At 45.4% G+C, this 16,249-nt stretch overlaps 1 protein-coding gene across 1 annotated transcript in view; it reads left to right on the forward strand.

The window, feature by feature from the left end:
- Positions 1-16,249, forward strand: part of C2H8orf34 (chromosome 2 C8orf34 homolog) — a 307,615-nt gene that overhangs the window by 214,183 nt on the left and 77,183 nt on the right. The window contains exon 8 of the mRNA XM_075063069.1: positions 6,788-6,923. Within this exon, the coding sequence (XP_074919170.1) occupies positions 6,788-6,923 (136 nt within the window). The remainder of the gene's footprint in view (positions 1-6,787; positions 6,924-16,249) is intronic.

A 16,249-nucleotide genomic window follows, 5' to 3' on the forward strand; every position in this document is an offset into this window, starting at 1 on the left:
TAGAAGATTGCCGGTAGATTCTGATAGCAACATGCAGGTTCAGTAAAACTATGGACATCCAAGCAACTTAGGCAAGTTCAGTTAGGGTAACAGGAGAACGATGTGGCATCTGTACTCCAGATTTGAGGTTTGCAACTGAAGACACAAAGTATTGCTTGAGAGGCACAGTAAATCTTGGGGGACTGTCCTATTCCAGGGTGCAATCTAGACTAGTGAGGGTTTGCATCACCATTTTCCCTGCAACGTTGGGTGCCTCACCATGCTTTCCTGCAGTAGCTCCCAACTTGGGCTGGTCACAAACAGCCAAACAACATGCAGATCACATCCTGAGTGTCTGTGTAGAGCTGCAGCCTGCCAGCAACATTCCAATCAGACTCTGATTTCCACCAGCCTTGGTTACCTCTTGCAAGGTGACCCCAACATACTCCCAGTTCTGAATTTTCCCAAAAACACATGTGCACTCTTCAGCTCTCTCCTGACAGTTCAGATACAAAAGGCCTATTGACCCTATAAGGGGGTCAGTATGCAATAGTTTGCTACTTTAACTAGAGTTACCCAAACAGTTCAATTTAAACACAACACTGAATTAGTTTTGAATAAAGAAAGCAAGTTTATTTAATTACAGAGATATAGGCTTTAAGTGAGGACAAGTATAAGACATTAAAGTCAGAAATGGTTACAAGAGAAATAAAGGTAAAATGCTTTCTAGTAACTAAAACTAGACTTGGTTTAAGGCGAAATCCTTACCATATGTTCCCAGCAACATTACTAACCAAATTTTAATGTCAGGATTCCTTCCAAAGTCAAAAGGCTAGTTCTTTTGTCACCTTAGGTGAAAGAGAGAGAGAGAGAGAAATACCTGGGGCATTCTTGTCCAGTCACTCTTTGAAATGAATTTTCCTAAGGGTTACCCCTAGATAAAGTTCTTTCTCGCCGCGAGGATGGAGGTTCATGGTGAAAGAGGTTCCATGTTGTTGTTTGTTAAAATGCAGATCAATCTGTTCTTGCCCCCCTTCCCTCACCAAAGAATGGTCACTTGACAGGTGATTGCCAATCAATTTTGACACCTGGCTAGAGGCATCAGCTTGTCTTTGAGGAACTGGTTTATGCCATCCCCAAAATTGTCTGGTAAACACATTTCCGTTCTATTTCAGTTTATGTTCACAACTTTATGTATAATGTTGCTACATGCATTTCACCAGGATATTATAGACCAGCAAGTTATTAGTTTTTTCAAATGATACCTCACAAGGTATGTTTTATACACAGATTATTACAGTTGTGTGGAGGGTGTTGTCATATAGCATAAGTCCCAATTCTGAACCTTGGCGTCCAAAATGTGGGTGCCTGCATGAAACCTCCAAGCTTAATTACCAGCTTAGATCTGATAGCGCTGCCACCAGCCAGAAATTCCAGTGTCTGGCTCACTCTGGTCTCCCCAAAACCTTCCCTGGGGAACCCCAAGACTCAAATGCCCTGAGTCTCACAACAAAGGGAAATAACCCACTTCCCTTCCCCCTCTTTGCCTCCTCCCAGATCTTCCCGCTCTGAGTACTCTAGGAGATTACCCTACTTCAATTCCTTGAAACACAAACACAGAGAGATCAGGTTTCTCTCACCCTCACTCAGAGTCCCTGCAAATGCAAGCTTTGTAACTCTAACACAAAGAGATTTTCCCCTCCCTTCATTGTCCATAGCCTTAACCAGAGGGAAAAATCAACAAGGTCTTAAAAAGAGCTTTATATATAAAGAAAGAAAAGACAAAAATGGTCTCTGTAATCAAGGTGACAATATACAGAGTCCATTTGCTAAAAGAAAACAAAATGAATAAACAGCTTATCCAAGAAAAAATACAATTTATACATTCCAGCAAACTAATACACATGTAAAATACAAAAAACAATATAAAGCCTAATTGTCTTCTAACCTTGTAACTTACACTTGGAAACAGAGATTGAAAAGCCTGGAGATCAGAGAGATCATCTCTCAGAGCTGAGAGAGCAACAGAGACGAGACAAAAAAAAACACACCCAAAACTTCCCCCCCTTTGAGATTTGAAAAATCTTGTTTCCTGATTGGTCCTCTGGTCAGGTGTTTGGTTCCCTTTGTTAACCCTTTACAGGTAAAAGAAACATTAACCCTTAGCTATCTGTTTATGACAGGTGTGAATACACGGCTGCATTCAGTCCCAAAGACATAATCAAATCTTGTGTTTAAACAAGTGGTTTGGTTAAACAGGATTTGGCTAAGTGGGATTATGCTTGTATTTCCATTTGGAATGCTGATGAATTTGCACACAGCTGGCAGGATAGTTTCTTTTCCCCTCCAGCATTGCATTAGGTAAATGAACATTCTTTGCAAAAATTGGATAATGTGAGTTGCTTTGTAAATATTATGCATTTTAGTATAGATTACAGCTGTTTGGCTAAAAGAATAGGATGATGACTTATCCTATTTAAACTTTTGCTTTTTTTTTTCCTGTTTTGGGTACTACTAGACACATTCTGACATCTACCTTGCTAGTATATTTCACAAGCGTTGAAACGGAAAGTATCTAACTTCACTTACTATTGTAAGGAAAAGGCCAGAGCAGTAGCTAATCAAATTTAGTACTAAGTAAAACTGAGCGACGCACATCTTGTAGTATAGGGAAATAAATTTAAAATTTATGATGGTTGGCACCTTATAACATAGAATTGCTGTACCTTTCTATGTTGTCAGACAACCAAAATTTAATCAAGCAGAGAATTGTTGGAAACCTCACTTATAGAATTAACAGCTGTTTGGAGGAAAAATGAGGCATAAGCTGCCATTTCCTTTAAAACCTGATCCATCCAGTAGTTTACAGCTGTTCAAAAATTTTGACTCTCTTCTCTTTAAACAAAATTAAACTCCATGTGTGTACATGCGTACTTTGGTTTGTGTATGATATCCTTATGTATTGATTGGGTAACCCTTGCTGAATGTAAATACATTTAGTTTAAAATATTGGTTCATTTGATCTAGTTTGCATTGGCAGTGCTAGTTATGGATAAAAAATAAAAGGAACTGATCCTTAGCTGGTGTAAATTGACTTCAGTGGAGCTGACATTTTACACCAGATGATGATCTGGCCCAAAGAATTTAGTGCTTTTTATTTTTCGTTAGGCAATAAAAATGTTATTGTTTACACCTCCTTCAACCATATCTAGATTAAGGGTGCCAAAAATGTTGTTCAAGTTTACTGTTACTTCTTCAGGCTTAAAGTTTGTCTTATTATTCTGCCACCTTGTATGCACGTTGTTTATTAAAAGGAATGCCCCAAAAGAGTATCTCCATGTTAATGATGAGCAGGTTTTTAGGGCAGTGTCTAATGTGGCCCCATTGTGCTAGACACTGTACAAACACAGAGTAGTAGATGGACCCAGCCCTGAAGACCTTACAGTCTAAATAGGCAGGGCAGACATAGGGTGGGGGAAGGGGTAGGACACAAGCAGAGTGAACAATGTGGTGGGAACAAACGTCATGTTAATTCCATGATTCTGGGGACAGGGTAGTTAGTTTGAAGGGGAACAGCTAAATGTAAAGAGAAGTGACGGGAGAGGGGACACTGAAGGGAGGAGGGCTGAGGAGGACAGGGCAGGGGAGAAGAGAGTAAGAGGGGCAGGAGTGAAGCTGAGGGGAAGAGACTGAGATAGGAGGAGGGTTTGGTTGGAGCAAACAGCCAATAACAAAGGGCAGGAAAGTCCAGTGAGATTTGTGGAAAGCTCTCTGAATGTCTGAAAGCTGCTTCTTCTGCAGCTGCCTGCTCCTACTGGCTAGTCTGAGGCTGGTTCCTCCCTGCAGTTTGCCCCAAGGCCACATGGCAAAGGGGAAGGTTAGACAGGTATCACCTGTGTCTTATGCCCCCAGAGGGAGTTTTCTGCTGCACAGTTCTGGATTTTGGAGGAGAGGTGCTGAGAGAAGGGGTTGCCATGGCTCCAGCTGGGTCCCATTTCACCCTCTTCTCCTTCTGTGCAGACATTGCTGCTTCTTCCTACCAACTGAAGTTCCTTTATCTTTGCTGCTATGATCAAACTGTGTATGCTCTAAAATGCAGCTATACAACTATGAGCCGAGATCTCATTGGATACCATAAGCAAGATCAGTCCTTGTCCAGAGTTAAAGAAAACCAAAAGTGCTGCATGTACTAGTGTTGGTGATTCCACAGGTGGTGCCTCATCTTCTCAAATACACAACAAGGAGCCTTATTGCTTCATCCCATATCTTCTCTGACTCCCCATTTATTTTAGAATCCATTTCAAAATTGCCTGTATTGTTTATAAATTCTCTGAGACTTTCTCTTCCCTCCCCTTAATTTTTCTTTATATCCTTGTTAACCCCTTCAGCTCATCTACCATCAGCTGCCTTTAGCTGTTCCTGTAATTTCTGTTTTTCTTTTGACCCTTTGAAATTATGCATTGGACATGCATTGTAGACAAACTGAGTTTACAGGTGCATATATAAGTAGGGCCCTACCAAATTCACAGCTGTGAAAAACGTGTCATGGACCATGAAATCTGGTCTCCCCTGTGAAATCTGACTATTGTAGAGGAGACCAGATTTTACAGAATTGGACAGCTGGTGAGCGGTGGCTGCTGGCCGGGAGCCCATCTCCAAAGGCAGCAACACTGCCAGCAGCAGCAGTGTAGAAGTGAGGTGGCATGGTATGGGGGAAAGACATCACTTCGGAGGGGTCAGGGCTGGCCTTACAGGTGGGCAGATGGGTGACTGCCCAGGGCCCCATGGTCAAGGGTGCTGTGGTCACCACCCCACACACACACAGAGCCAGCCCAAGGCCCCTTTAACTCCCAAGCGGTCAGGCTCCAGCTGCTAGTCCTGGAGGGGCTAGGGAGGGACAGGACTTCCTCTTCCTGTGCACGGGCTGTTCCTGAGACCAAGTCACACCCATTCCTAGGAACCTTCCCCGGCTGCAGGAAGCTCGATCACTGCTGGCTGGGAGTCCAACTCTGAAAGCAGTGCTGCTGCCAGCAGCGTAGAAGTGAGTGTGGCATGGCATGGTATTGCTGCCATTAGTTCTGCGCTGCTGCTGGCAGCTGCCTTCAGAGCTGGGTGCCCAGCCAGCATCTGATCTCCAGCTGCCCAGCTTTGAAGACAGCAGCACAGAAGGGAGGGAGGAGTGTGATACAAAAGGTGTTTATAAGAAAGGTGGCCATTTAAATCACTGTTGTTATCACTGTTACACAATTACCATAAATCTTGTACAAAGTATGTCATGTAACGTATCGATAGAAAAGCTGTAATTTGCTAAGTATGATTATCTTGTTTTTATGCATGTATTATATTTGCATCTGAAGTATAAATATTGGCTATGTACTTGTATTTTAAATGTGTTGTATTCCTGGGTGACACCCACTAGATAGCTGTCTAGCCCTGAAATAAATCTATGTATTGTCTGCCCATTAGGGACACTCAGCTCTCACAATGGGCCATTGAAGAAACTCATCTCACTCAGTAGGTCTGCCTGCAGATGCCTCTGACAGCAAGGAGACAATGGCCACCCCCTGTGATTCAGCAAAACATGGAGGGGCATGTGATATGCTCATGTGACCCTGGACCTCTTCTCGGGCCAGTCATTTTCCATTGACAAGGGCTATTGGCTCTGTTTGGAACAGTAAATTTCCATGCATGGGGAAAAGGATATAAAAAACACGAGACGCCTCCTGTACCAATCACACTACTTATATATTTGGAGGGTGTTGAAGTGGATAGGGCACTGGACTGGGAATCAGGAGACCTGGTTTAAATTCTTAGTTTAGCCAGTGACCTTGGACAAGTTATTTAATCCATCTGTAAAATGGGAATTATACCTCACAGGCTGTGGTGGTGATAAGTCCATTAATGTTTTTGAGCCACTTGAATACTACAGTGATAACGGTCATATAATTACACACATTATAAGTGTGTGTGTGTATATGTAATATGTGTATGTCATAAATAAAGCATAATATATTTTCCAGGTTAAGCAGAATCTCTTTGATTTTTAAGAATACATTTTGCAGTGCTAGGTAACAAGAAAATATAAATCAATAGCAAGCAAGTCAAGAGAAGATGCAGCATATTCTCTGAATAACTGAGTGTGCCCTGTGGATTAGTTCCCTCACTCCCTACAGTTAAATTGAATAGTCAGTCACCATCTTTTCACAGATAAATTTGTAAACTTCTGGTAAATGAGTTGGTGAAACAGAACTTGAAAAAATTGGCAACACTGTCAGATATAATACATATTTTTTCTTTTATACTGTGTCATATTTCTAATGTCCTCTAGCACAATATATATGTATGTATGCAACATCTCCTAAAAATGTTTTCTTTTTTGTGAAAGTAATTATCTGTCTTCTTCCCAATGTTCAGTAGCTGTTTCACTGCTAAAATTTCCTTATTGATTCCAGGGCCAGCTCCAGGCTCCAGCACGCCAAGCGCGTGCTTGGGGCGGCATGCCGCGGGGGGCACTCTGACGATTGCCGGCAGAGCGGCAGGCGGCTCTGGTGGACCTCCCGCAGGCGTGCCTGCAGAGGGTCTGCTGGTCCCGCGGCTCCAATGGAGCATCTGCAGGCATGCTTGTGGGAGGTCCACCGGAGCCGCAGGACTGGCGAGCAGCAGAGCGCTCCCCGTGGCGTGCCGCCATGCTTGGGGTGGCGAAATGGCTAGAGCCAGCCCTGATTGACTCTACAGGAGAAATACCCTTATTGCTGCAAAATTTTCTGCAGTGTAATTTAGTTCATCCACTCATTTTGTGTTGTTACAGAGGATCTTGATGATTTAAGAATGGAAGGAGTAATCAGTGTGATGACTTCTGGGAGTAAATTTAATCAAACCCGAAGTGCACATCCTGCTGAACCTCAGGCAAAGGTCACGTTGAACATCTGCGCAAGGTGTGCCAGGTAAAACAATAGCCAGTCATAATAACAAGTAGATTCTTTTCTCCGGCTTTTTTAGATAACTACTATGCTTGCTTAAGGGTTAAGGAGTGACCACCCCTTTGCTAAAAGAAAATTACTTTGTTCGTAGCTATCCTTTGGTCTATGTTTGCAACTGAGTTTTGTGTAATGTGTTCACATCAACAATGAATCAGAGTATAGGTAGTCTTGAGCCCTACTTCACAGCTTGAAATTATTTTAAGCCTTGCTGAATTTCATTAGGTATGTGAGCTTCTGTGGCTTTTCAAGGGATGAATCAGGGAATTTAGCAGTTCAAAATCAAATTTAAAAGCACCTCTATAAATCAAGCTATAGTTGCACAGGTGCAGTTCATGAGTTCATAAAGTTGCATCTTAACACTTCATAATCTCATCCTGTTTCACCTCTTAGAAATAATTTGGTCAGTTTGAACCCTTTTTAATTTTGGTAGCTGGAAGCAATTTTTGTATTTCCAGTATGAGGGCATACAAACAGCTTGGTATTCCTGAAACCAAGTCAACTAAGAATGCAACACTAGTTGAAATGCCTTAAATTTTAGACTTAATCTCTCTCTATAGACACAAGATCATTTGGAAGAAGGATTTAAACCTGTTTAAATGGCAAAACTAGTCTTTTTACCCTTAGGTAAATGGCATAGATTAACAAGACCAATACAGAGATTTGCTAATTTTCTCTCCTTGCCTTTGCCACTGGCTGTTCTGTGTTGTTTTAGAGGGGATTAGCTACTTATATATAGAAATAACCTGTGGTGAAATCAAATTGGTAGTTTTGGCATGCGCCATTCTAGTTTTGCTGTTTTTCCATTTTCAGATCATCACTTTTTAAAATGCTACCTGTTTAGGGATTGTTTGCAATGTTGTTGTAACCATGTTGGTCCTAGGATACTAGAGAGATAAGGTGAGTGAGGCGATATCTTTTATTGGTGAAATAGAGAAGGTTTCAAGTTTACACAGAGCTCTTCTTCAGGTTTAGGGATGTTGATTTGAAAACACTTGCTGGTACTCCTAATATACCCACAGGCATGCTAAATGCCCATGCTGTACCACTTTGTCAGCACTGTTCCCGGGATGTGATACCTCTGAGAATTATATGACAGCATTGTCAACACAGCTGTGTCAACACAGTGAGCTGTAAAGCCTGTAATTCTCAAAGATTTTGTTTTTGGTGGTGAGGTGTTGTATCTTCAGAAATGACTAAAATATAATTCTGTACTCTAGAGAGGAAATGACTGAAATAGGGTACTGATGACCATCTTCCTAAATCATAGGGAATAAAATACTAATATTGTGCAATATTCTTCCAAACAACCAAATATATAGTAACTTACGTTTTCTCAACTCAGTGCTCATCCGTATGTTAAAAGTTGGTAACAAATAAATTAGGAAGGGTTGGGTTTTCTACATGTAGATGTGTACAAAGATTTAATACAAATACTTTGTATGAATCTCTTTTTAAGGAGTGAGGTTAAACCTACCTTTGGAAGTGTTTGAATTGATACATTTGGTGTCAAGGATTGCACTGAAATTAATTGTTATTTCATATTACTTTTTGCATCTCTTTATTATTTTAAGGGTTAAAAATGAATAGTTCCATGTCCTGCTTACCATAGTGGCCATGGCATTCTTATGAAGCAAGAAGTCATTCTAGCAGCCATACAGCTGTTGTTTGGCCACCAAATCCTACTCATCCCTATTCAATGAGTTGAATCTTTGAGCCTATTTTAAGGCCCCTCTGCACCACTCTAATGGTGCACATGGACCTTTAGAACTGCCTTAGATAGGCAGTTGAAGATTTCCCTGATGAGGTTTTCCTCCTGAGGCTAATTCAATGCTGACTCAAAAACTGTGGGAAGGGACATGAAGGAGAGTTATAAATGCAGCTTTGCTGGGCCCCATGTGTGCCAAATAGAGCTCATATGCACCTATGGGTTGATCTGTACACTTCCCTCTCCCAGCCCCATTTCATGATGGCAGAGAGGACCTGACTGAAAATTTATGTCTCCACCATACCCATCACCTGAGTATCTGAACACCTGCCTCCATTCCTTTGGCTTTTGCTGCTGTTCATCAGCCTTTTTAAGCTTCCAAGGAACTATAGACTTTTCTGCCCCAATGTCATTGGGGGGAAGCTCTAAAGTTAAAGATGGAAATTGCCATTCCCCTCAGTGTTGAGGGGACTTTATCATTCTCTTCAAGAAGGTACGAGGTCCAGGGATACTACTGGAGCTTCAGCTGCTCATGAGACAGTAGTTGGGAAGAAAGCCACTTTTCTCCTCTGTACTTGGTGAAGCAGTTGCCTCATGTCTTTTGTTTTCTCCACAATGGACTGCTCCAGTGGGTTCTACATCCAGCAGCCCAGCTACTGAGTGGAGTGAGCTGCAAGAAGTATACTATGCCAGTACTCTAAAGACTGCTTTAGTTTCCTATTGGTTTCCAAGTCCAATTCAGTATGCTGATACGCACCTTTTTAAACTTTGTCTTAGGTCCTAGCAGAACACCTCTCTCCAGAAGTCGGTCCAGTAAAAGATATTAGCTCACTTGCTTTGTCTCTCTTTTCCAGCAAGGCAGCTGAAGTCTTTCAATGAGTTGTTGCAAACATTCTGTGGTGTTTAGTGGAATTTAACTTCCTTGTCAGTATGTCAAAGCCTACATTTATTTGTCTTCGGAGCATGCTGTGGTGCCTGTTTCTATGTCTGAGTTTTTGCTTAAGGTTTGGGAAGGGTATTTTTATTTTCTTATTTTTTCTTTTTTATTTAATTAATGTTTGTAGTATTACACTGTGAAACTTTGGGGTTCACCTAGATCAGTAAGGGCTTGTGTCACCACCTATCCTATAACCCTGGGTGCTTCTGTGCTGTTCAGCTTTAAGTCAGAGCTCTAACATCACTAGCCTGCTTCAGAGCACAATGCCTGGTTACTCTTCCAGGGTGATACCAACAGCCCTTCCAGTCCCAAGTCTCCCCAAAACCATCTCCCCTACTGTGCTCAGCCCCTCTCACTGTAGCACTCACAAAACCTTATCAAGTTCACTGCTCCTTCAAAGAGACAGTACACAGCACCAGCCTGTTAGTTTAGCTGAGGATTTTAATCTTCAATTTGAAACACTGCACTGAGAGGGGTGTGTAATAAAACAAAGTTAAGTTTATTAACACAGAACAGATATGTGTTACCGAATGGAACTAGAAATGGTTACAAACAGAAGTAGAAGTATGCTTCTAAGACTAAAACCTAACTTAAACTAGAGTCTTCTGTTCAAGGTAGATTTTTTTTCATCACATTTGCTCTTCCAGTGTGACAGTGCTTAACCAGGATCCAACCCAGAGCTCAAAGCACTTAGTTTCTTTGTCTCTTCAGATGAAGGATGCCCAAATGGCTTTTCCTCCCTGCTTACATCCTCAAGGTTTTATCTTTGTTTCAAAGTCAGGAAGCCCTGTTGGGGACTCGGCTTGTTGTGTCCACCAGGGAGATGATGCCATGCTAATTTTTGCAGTCTCCTCCCCCTGGTCAAAATAGTTAGGAGGCCATCTCCCCCACTTGCTAGTTTGATGGTTTTGTTTTAACTTTTCTGTAAATGTACTTTAACTGCCTCTCCTTGTTCATTTTACATTGGGGTCACATTCAAGCAGACTGGTCCACATTCCTTAGTCTAGGGTGGAGTGACGTAAGCCCTACATGCCAAACACATTCTTAAGAACATATTTCTAGCACATTTATATTTTTTCCTTTTTATCACCTGTACATGAACCCTGCAATAATATTAATGAACCAGTGTGTTACTAATTCACATATGATACCTTTTAGATACAGATTAAGACAACACTGAGCTGGTCAGGACAGCTGAATCTCACTGCTACATACCAGGGAGCCCCTTGTCCTCTGGCACTGGGGTGCTCTTAGGGTCACATTGACCTATACTGTGTTTATAGATATGCACCCTGATCTTGGTAGTGGGGCCCTTTGTAAAAAAAAAAAAAGGAAAAATAAATACAAATTAATATAAGTTGTTATTAGAACTTTTAGATACAGTTAAACAGGTAAGTGTGTTTCCCTTAACCTCACCCATTTTATGGCTTGTAATAACGGAGCTATATAAATTGGCTTAAAGTGAATACTCCCATTTAATTTCAGTAGAAGTTTTGTAGGTAGGAGACTTGTCAAATCGGATTACCTTTTATCACAGGTATTTTAGCTGCCTGTGGAATGAATAGGACTTCTTCACTTTTTTGCTTAATTGGCAGAGATTTAAATATTGGGAAGTGTGAATCTTGGCTCAGACAAAAATGTAATTTTACCCCTGTGTTTGCACATCCAGGTCCTTTCACCCTCCTATACTTTTAAAATGTGCCCTGCTCCAATTCGACTCCTAGGCCAAGGCACTCTCTCTGCTGCTTCTCCTAGAAGTTTCCGGTCTTCCTAAGAGGAGGCTTTGTGACATTGCAGAACTGTTCTGAGATGTTCTGCATGCACGATTTGTCAGATAATCTTTATCCTAGCAACACCCGGTAGGTCAGCTATGGAGCCCGCTGGAGCGGCACCTTAATGGTGTTGGATATATACCCCAGCTGACCCAGCGCCCCCTCAGTTCCTTCTTACCGCCCATGACGGTCATTGGAACTGTGGAGTGCAGCATAGCTGTCCTCCACTCTCCCTAGCTTTTGCTTCCCGGTTTTAGATAGTTGTTCCAGTTGTTATAGTTGTATAGTGCAGTAGTTGTTTTAGTTATAGTGTTAGGTTTGTGATTCAATTTAGTGGGTTGGAAGGGGTCCTCTCCCTTCCCCCCAGCTGCTCGGCTCATGCCCAAGGCTCTAGGTTTTAACCCATGTTTAGTCTGTTCTAAGCCTATGCCAACAGGAGACCCCGACGACTGTTGTTTGAAGTGTCTCGGGGAATCTCACCAGGCCGACAAGTGTAGGATCTGTAAGGCATTCAGACCTCGAACCAAAAAGGAGTGAGACTTTAGGCTCAAGCAGCTCCTTATGGAGGCGGCCCTTTGCCTGGATCCCACGTTGGCACACCAAGTTCTGGCACCAAGCGCATCGGTGCGCAGTGCCCCGGCAGCAGCTTCAAGTACTGCACCGTGGGGAGACTCGGATAGAGGCCCGTGGCACTGGACTTCTCCAGCATCACGTCCAGTACAAGTGACTTGGTGCTGTTACCTATCACCAGGCCCGAAGAGACAGCGTAAGCTGGAGGAGACTGCCTCTCAGCAAGAGGCACCGGCACTGCCTTTACCAATCTTGGAGTCGCGTCTGGCACCAGAGCAACCGAGAGTACAAGTGCCGATATTGGCACCATTGACTCCGGCACCAAGGGAGGAGCCATTGAGTCCAGCGCACACTGGCTCCCTGACCCAAACCGTGGTTGAGCCCCGCCTTCCATCGACGCTGGAGACATTTGCAACAGTGAGAGACCTCATTGCCCTCACAGAGCCGGCACCAGTGCAGGCTACAGCACTGCCTTTGACTCACGCAGTACAGTCTAGGGGCAAGCCAACCCTAATACAGCCACCATCTCCTAGCAAGGAAACACGGCACCGCTTCCAATCCTGGAGTAGATCCTGATCTCGACACCGCTTGCAGTCCCGACGCCGTTCCCTCTTGCGGCTCCAGTCGTACTCGTGGCACCGATCCACCTCACGGCACGGCTCCAGGCTGTGGTACCATTCAGACTCACGATGTCACTCCCAACACTGTTCAGAGCGCCGATCAACTTCCTGGAGCAGATCCCAGCACTGCTCCCACAGGCGGTCGTCGTCACGATCCAGATCTGAATCCCGGTACTGGTACAGTCATCGACGCCAATCTCTATCCCGGTACCGCTTCCCAACGCTTCACTGGCACTGCTCTCCAGCGACCCGGTACCGATCGGCACCACAACCCACAGAGTTGATAAGACACTCTCTGCACTGCCTTGTCCCTCGTGCTCTGCCTCACGGTCATCACAGTCCGAGGGCGCCTCGCGATCAGCCTACCCCGGTCCAAGCCAGGGTGAGGATAATATGGGTCAATGGCAAGACGAAGGCCAAGACCCTAATCAGGAGCCTGCACAATGGTCCTTCTGGACCCCATGGGCGTACCACCAAGCCCAAGGTGTTCCATCCGGGGCTTCCCATTCAGCCCATTCAGAACACCGGGTACCGGAAGCCACCATAAGTCGTCATCCTCCGGGGGTATAGAAGCGTCTGCACCTACCCCAGCACAGGCCCCAGACCCCAGTGTAGCAGATCCTGAGCAATAGGACCCCTCACAACACAATCTGCCACAGGATCCCCTGGCACCTGTGACATCTTCCTCATCTTCTCCAGATGAGGCAGTGGCAGGGACAACAACCTTGGGTGCTCTCTTGATAGACCCTCGTGCCCACCAAGACCTTTTATTTAGAGTGGCACGTAGTATGGATCTGCAAGCAGAGGAGGACCCAGTGGTGGACATCCTTTCAGTGGAAGCTCTGTCCCGAGTAGCATTGCCCATCATCCAGATCAACGCCAAGACAATCTAGCAGACCCCTGCCTCTATCCCACCAACGGCCAGAGGAGTGGAGAGGAAATACTCTGTCCCTTCCAAGGAGTATGAGTATCTTTACACTCACCTTCAACTGTATTCACTAGTGGTATCCTCATTGAACGCAAGGGAATGGCATGCTCAATAAGCTCCAGCTCCCAAATCAAGACACCAGGCATCTTGATTTGTTTGGGCACAAGATTTACTCAGCGGGGGGCCTTCAGCTCAGGATCACAAACCAACAAGCACTCCTGAGCCATTATGACCATAACTCGTGGAATTCCGTGGGGAAATTTTAAGGAGTTAATTCCACGGGAGTCCAGGGATGAGTTTGGGGCCTTAGTGGAAGAGGGAAAAAAGGTGGCTAGGACTTCCTTACAGGCCTCCTTAGATGCAGCAGACTCTGCGGCTAGGACCCTGGCATCGGGCATAGCCATGCGATGCATCTCCCAGTTGCAGGTATCTGCTTTACCACCAGAACTACAACAAACCCTGCAAGACCTGCCTTTTGATAGGCAGGGCCTGTTCTCAGATAAAACAGACTCTAGACTACAGAGCCTGAAAGATTCCAGGGCTATCATGCTCTCCCTGGGAATGCACACACCAGTTACCCAGCGGAAGCTCTTTAGGCCACAGACTCAACAGTTCTACCCCCACCCCTCGTCCAAGGCAGGACTTTTATAGAAGACGCAGACAAGGTGGTAGAAAGAGATCCACCAGCCACCAACCTGGTCAGAACCAAGGCCCCCTCCAAACCATCGGTGGGGCCCAGGCAAAACTTTTGAAGGTGCGCCCGAGGACGGTGTACCAGCCACCATCCAGGATCCTTCCTCCTCATTTTGAGATCATCTCTCCCATTGCCACCAGGCATGGTCCCGTATAATTTCAGACCAATGGGTTCTTCGCAGAGTGGAAAGAGGATATTCTCTCCAGTTTTCTTTCTCCCCTCCCTTCCTCCCATCCTCCCTCACCGTCCCTCTTCAAGGACCCCTCTCATGGGCAACTCCATCTACAGGAGGTCCAAACACTCCTGTCCATGGGAGCAATTGAGGTGGTTCCAAGGGAGCGAAGGGGCAGGGGCTTTTACTCCCGCTACCTCCTAATCCCCAAGGCAAAGAGTGGGCTTTGACCCATCCTCGATCTGCATGGACTCAACAAATTCATGGTAAAGTTGAAGTTCCACATGGTTTCACTGGAGACCATTATTCCTTCCTGGATCCTGGAGACTGGTACGCCGCCCTCAACGTGAAGGATGCATACTTTCACCTCTTCATGTTCTCTGTATGTATAAATATCTCCTGTCTGTGTGTTCCATTCTGTGCATCCGAAGAAGTGAGCTGTAGCCCACGAAAGCTTATGCTGAAATAAATTTGTTAGTCTCTAAGGTTCCACAAGTACTCCTGTTCTTTATACTTCCACATAGCGATTTACCCAGCGCACAGACGCTTCCTTTGCTTTGTGGTCAATCACGAACACTACCAATTTGTTGTCCTTCTCTTCAGCCTGTCCATGGCTCCCAGAGTGTTCACCAAATGTATGGCTGTCATGGCGGCCCACCTTCATTGACAACGGATCCAAGTGTTTCTGTATCTCGACGACTGGCTCATTTGGGGCCACACCAGGGACCAAGTACAATCCCACATTCGACTTGCCCTAAGCATGTTCCGCCAGCTGGGCCTCCTGCTTAACAATGTAAAGTCGACTCTGGAACCAACCCAGAGAATAGAGTTTATCGGGGCAGTCTTAGACTCCAGACTTGCCCAAGCCCTCCTGCCAGACGCACGCTTTCAGTCAATGGCGAACATCATCCGCAGCCTTCAAAACTTTCCGACTTCCACAGTAAAGATGTGCCTCAGCCTTCTGGGGCACATGACTTCATGCATTTACGTAACCAGGCATGCCAGACTTTGGCTTTGCCTGGTTATCAACAGTATATCGACTAGGTCGAGACAGCCTGAGCATGGTGGTCACTCTCCCGGAATCAGTTTTGACCTCCTTCTGTTGCTGGTTGGCAGGGCCGGTGCAACCATTTAGGTGACCTAGGCGTTGCCTAGGGTGCTAAGATTTGGGGGCGCCATTTTCTGCCGCAGTGACCGCGGCGACTGGATCTTCAGCCACCCGGTCACCGCCGGCATTTAGGCAGAGGGAGCTGGGGCACGGGAATGCGGGGAGGGCCACCTGCAGCAAGTAAGGAGGGGGAGGGCAGCACATAGAGGAACTCTCCGCCCCAGCTCACCCCTACCCCACCTCCACCCTGAGCACGCCATGGCTGTTTCACTTCTCCTGGTTCCCAGGCTTGCGGTGCCTAATCTGATTGACACCGCAAGCCTGGAAGGTGGGAGAAGTGAAGCAGCATCACCCAGCACCTCCTCCTCCCCAAGCACGCCGTGGCTGCTTCACTTCTCCCACCTACCAGACTTGCAGCGCCAATCAGCTTAGGTTCTGCAAGCCTAGGAGGCGGGAGAAGTGAAACAGCGATGGTGTGCTCAGGGTGGAGGCGGTGCAGGAGTGAGCTGGGGCGGGGGGGTTGCCTCAGGGTAGAGGATGGGGAGCGGGTGCGGGGGGCGCCTTAGGGCAGGGTCTTGGGGACGGGGGAGGGCGCAAGGTGGAAGTTTTGCCGAGGGTGCGAAACATCCTTACAACGGCCCTGCTGGTTGGACCCCACGTCGGTATGCAAAGGGGTACCATTTCACACCCCACAACCTTCCTTGTACCTAGTCACAAACACATCATCTCTGGAATGGGGCGCCCACCTCAGGGAACTCCAAAGGCAGGGTCTTTGGACCATGTC

Source organism: Chelonoidis abingdonii, chromosome 2 (assembly GCF_003597395.2).
Source record: "Chelonoidis abingdonii isolate Lonesome George chromosome 2, CheloAbing_2.0, whole genome shotgun sequence".
NCBI lineage: Eukaryota > Metazoa > Chordata > Testudines > Testudinidae > Chelonoidis > Chelonoidis abingdonii.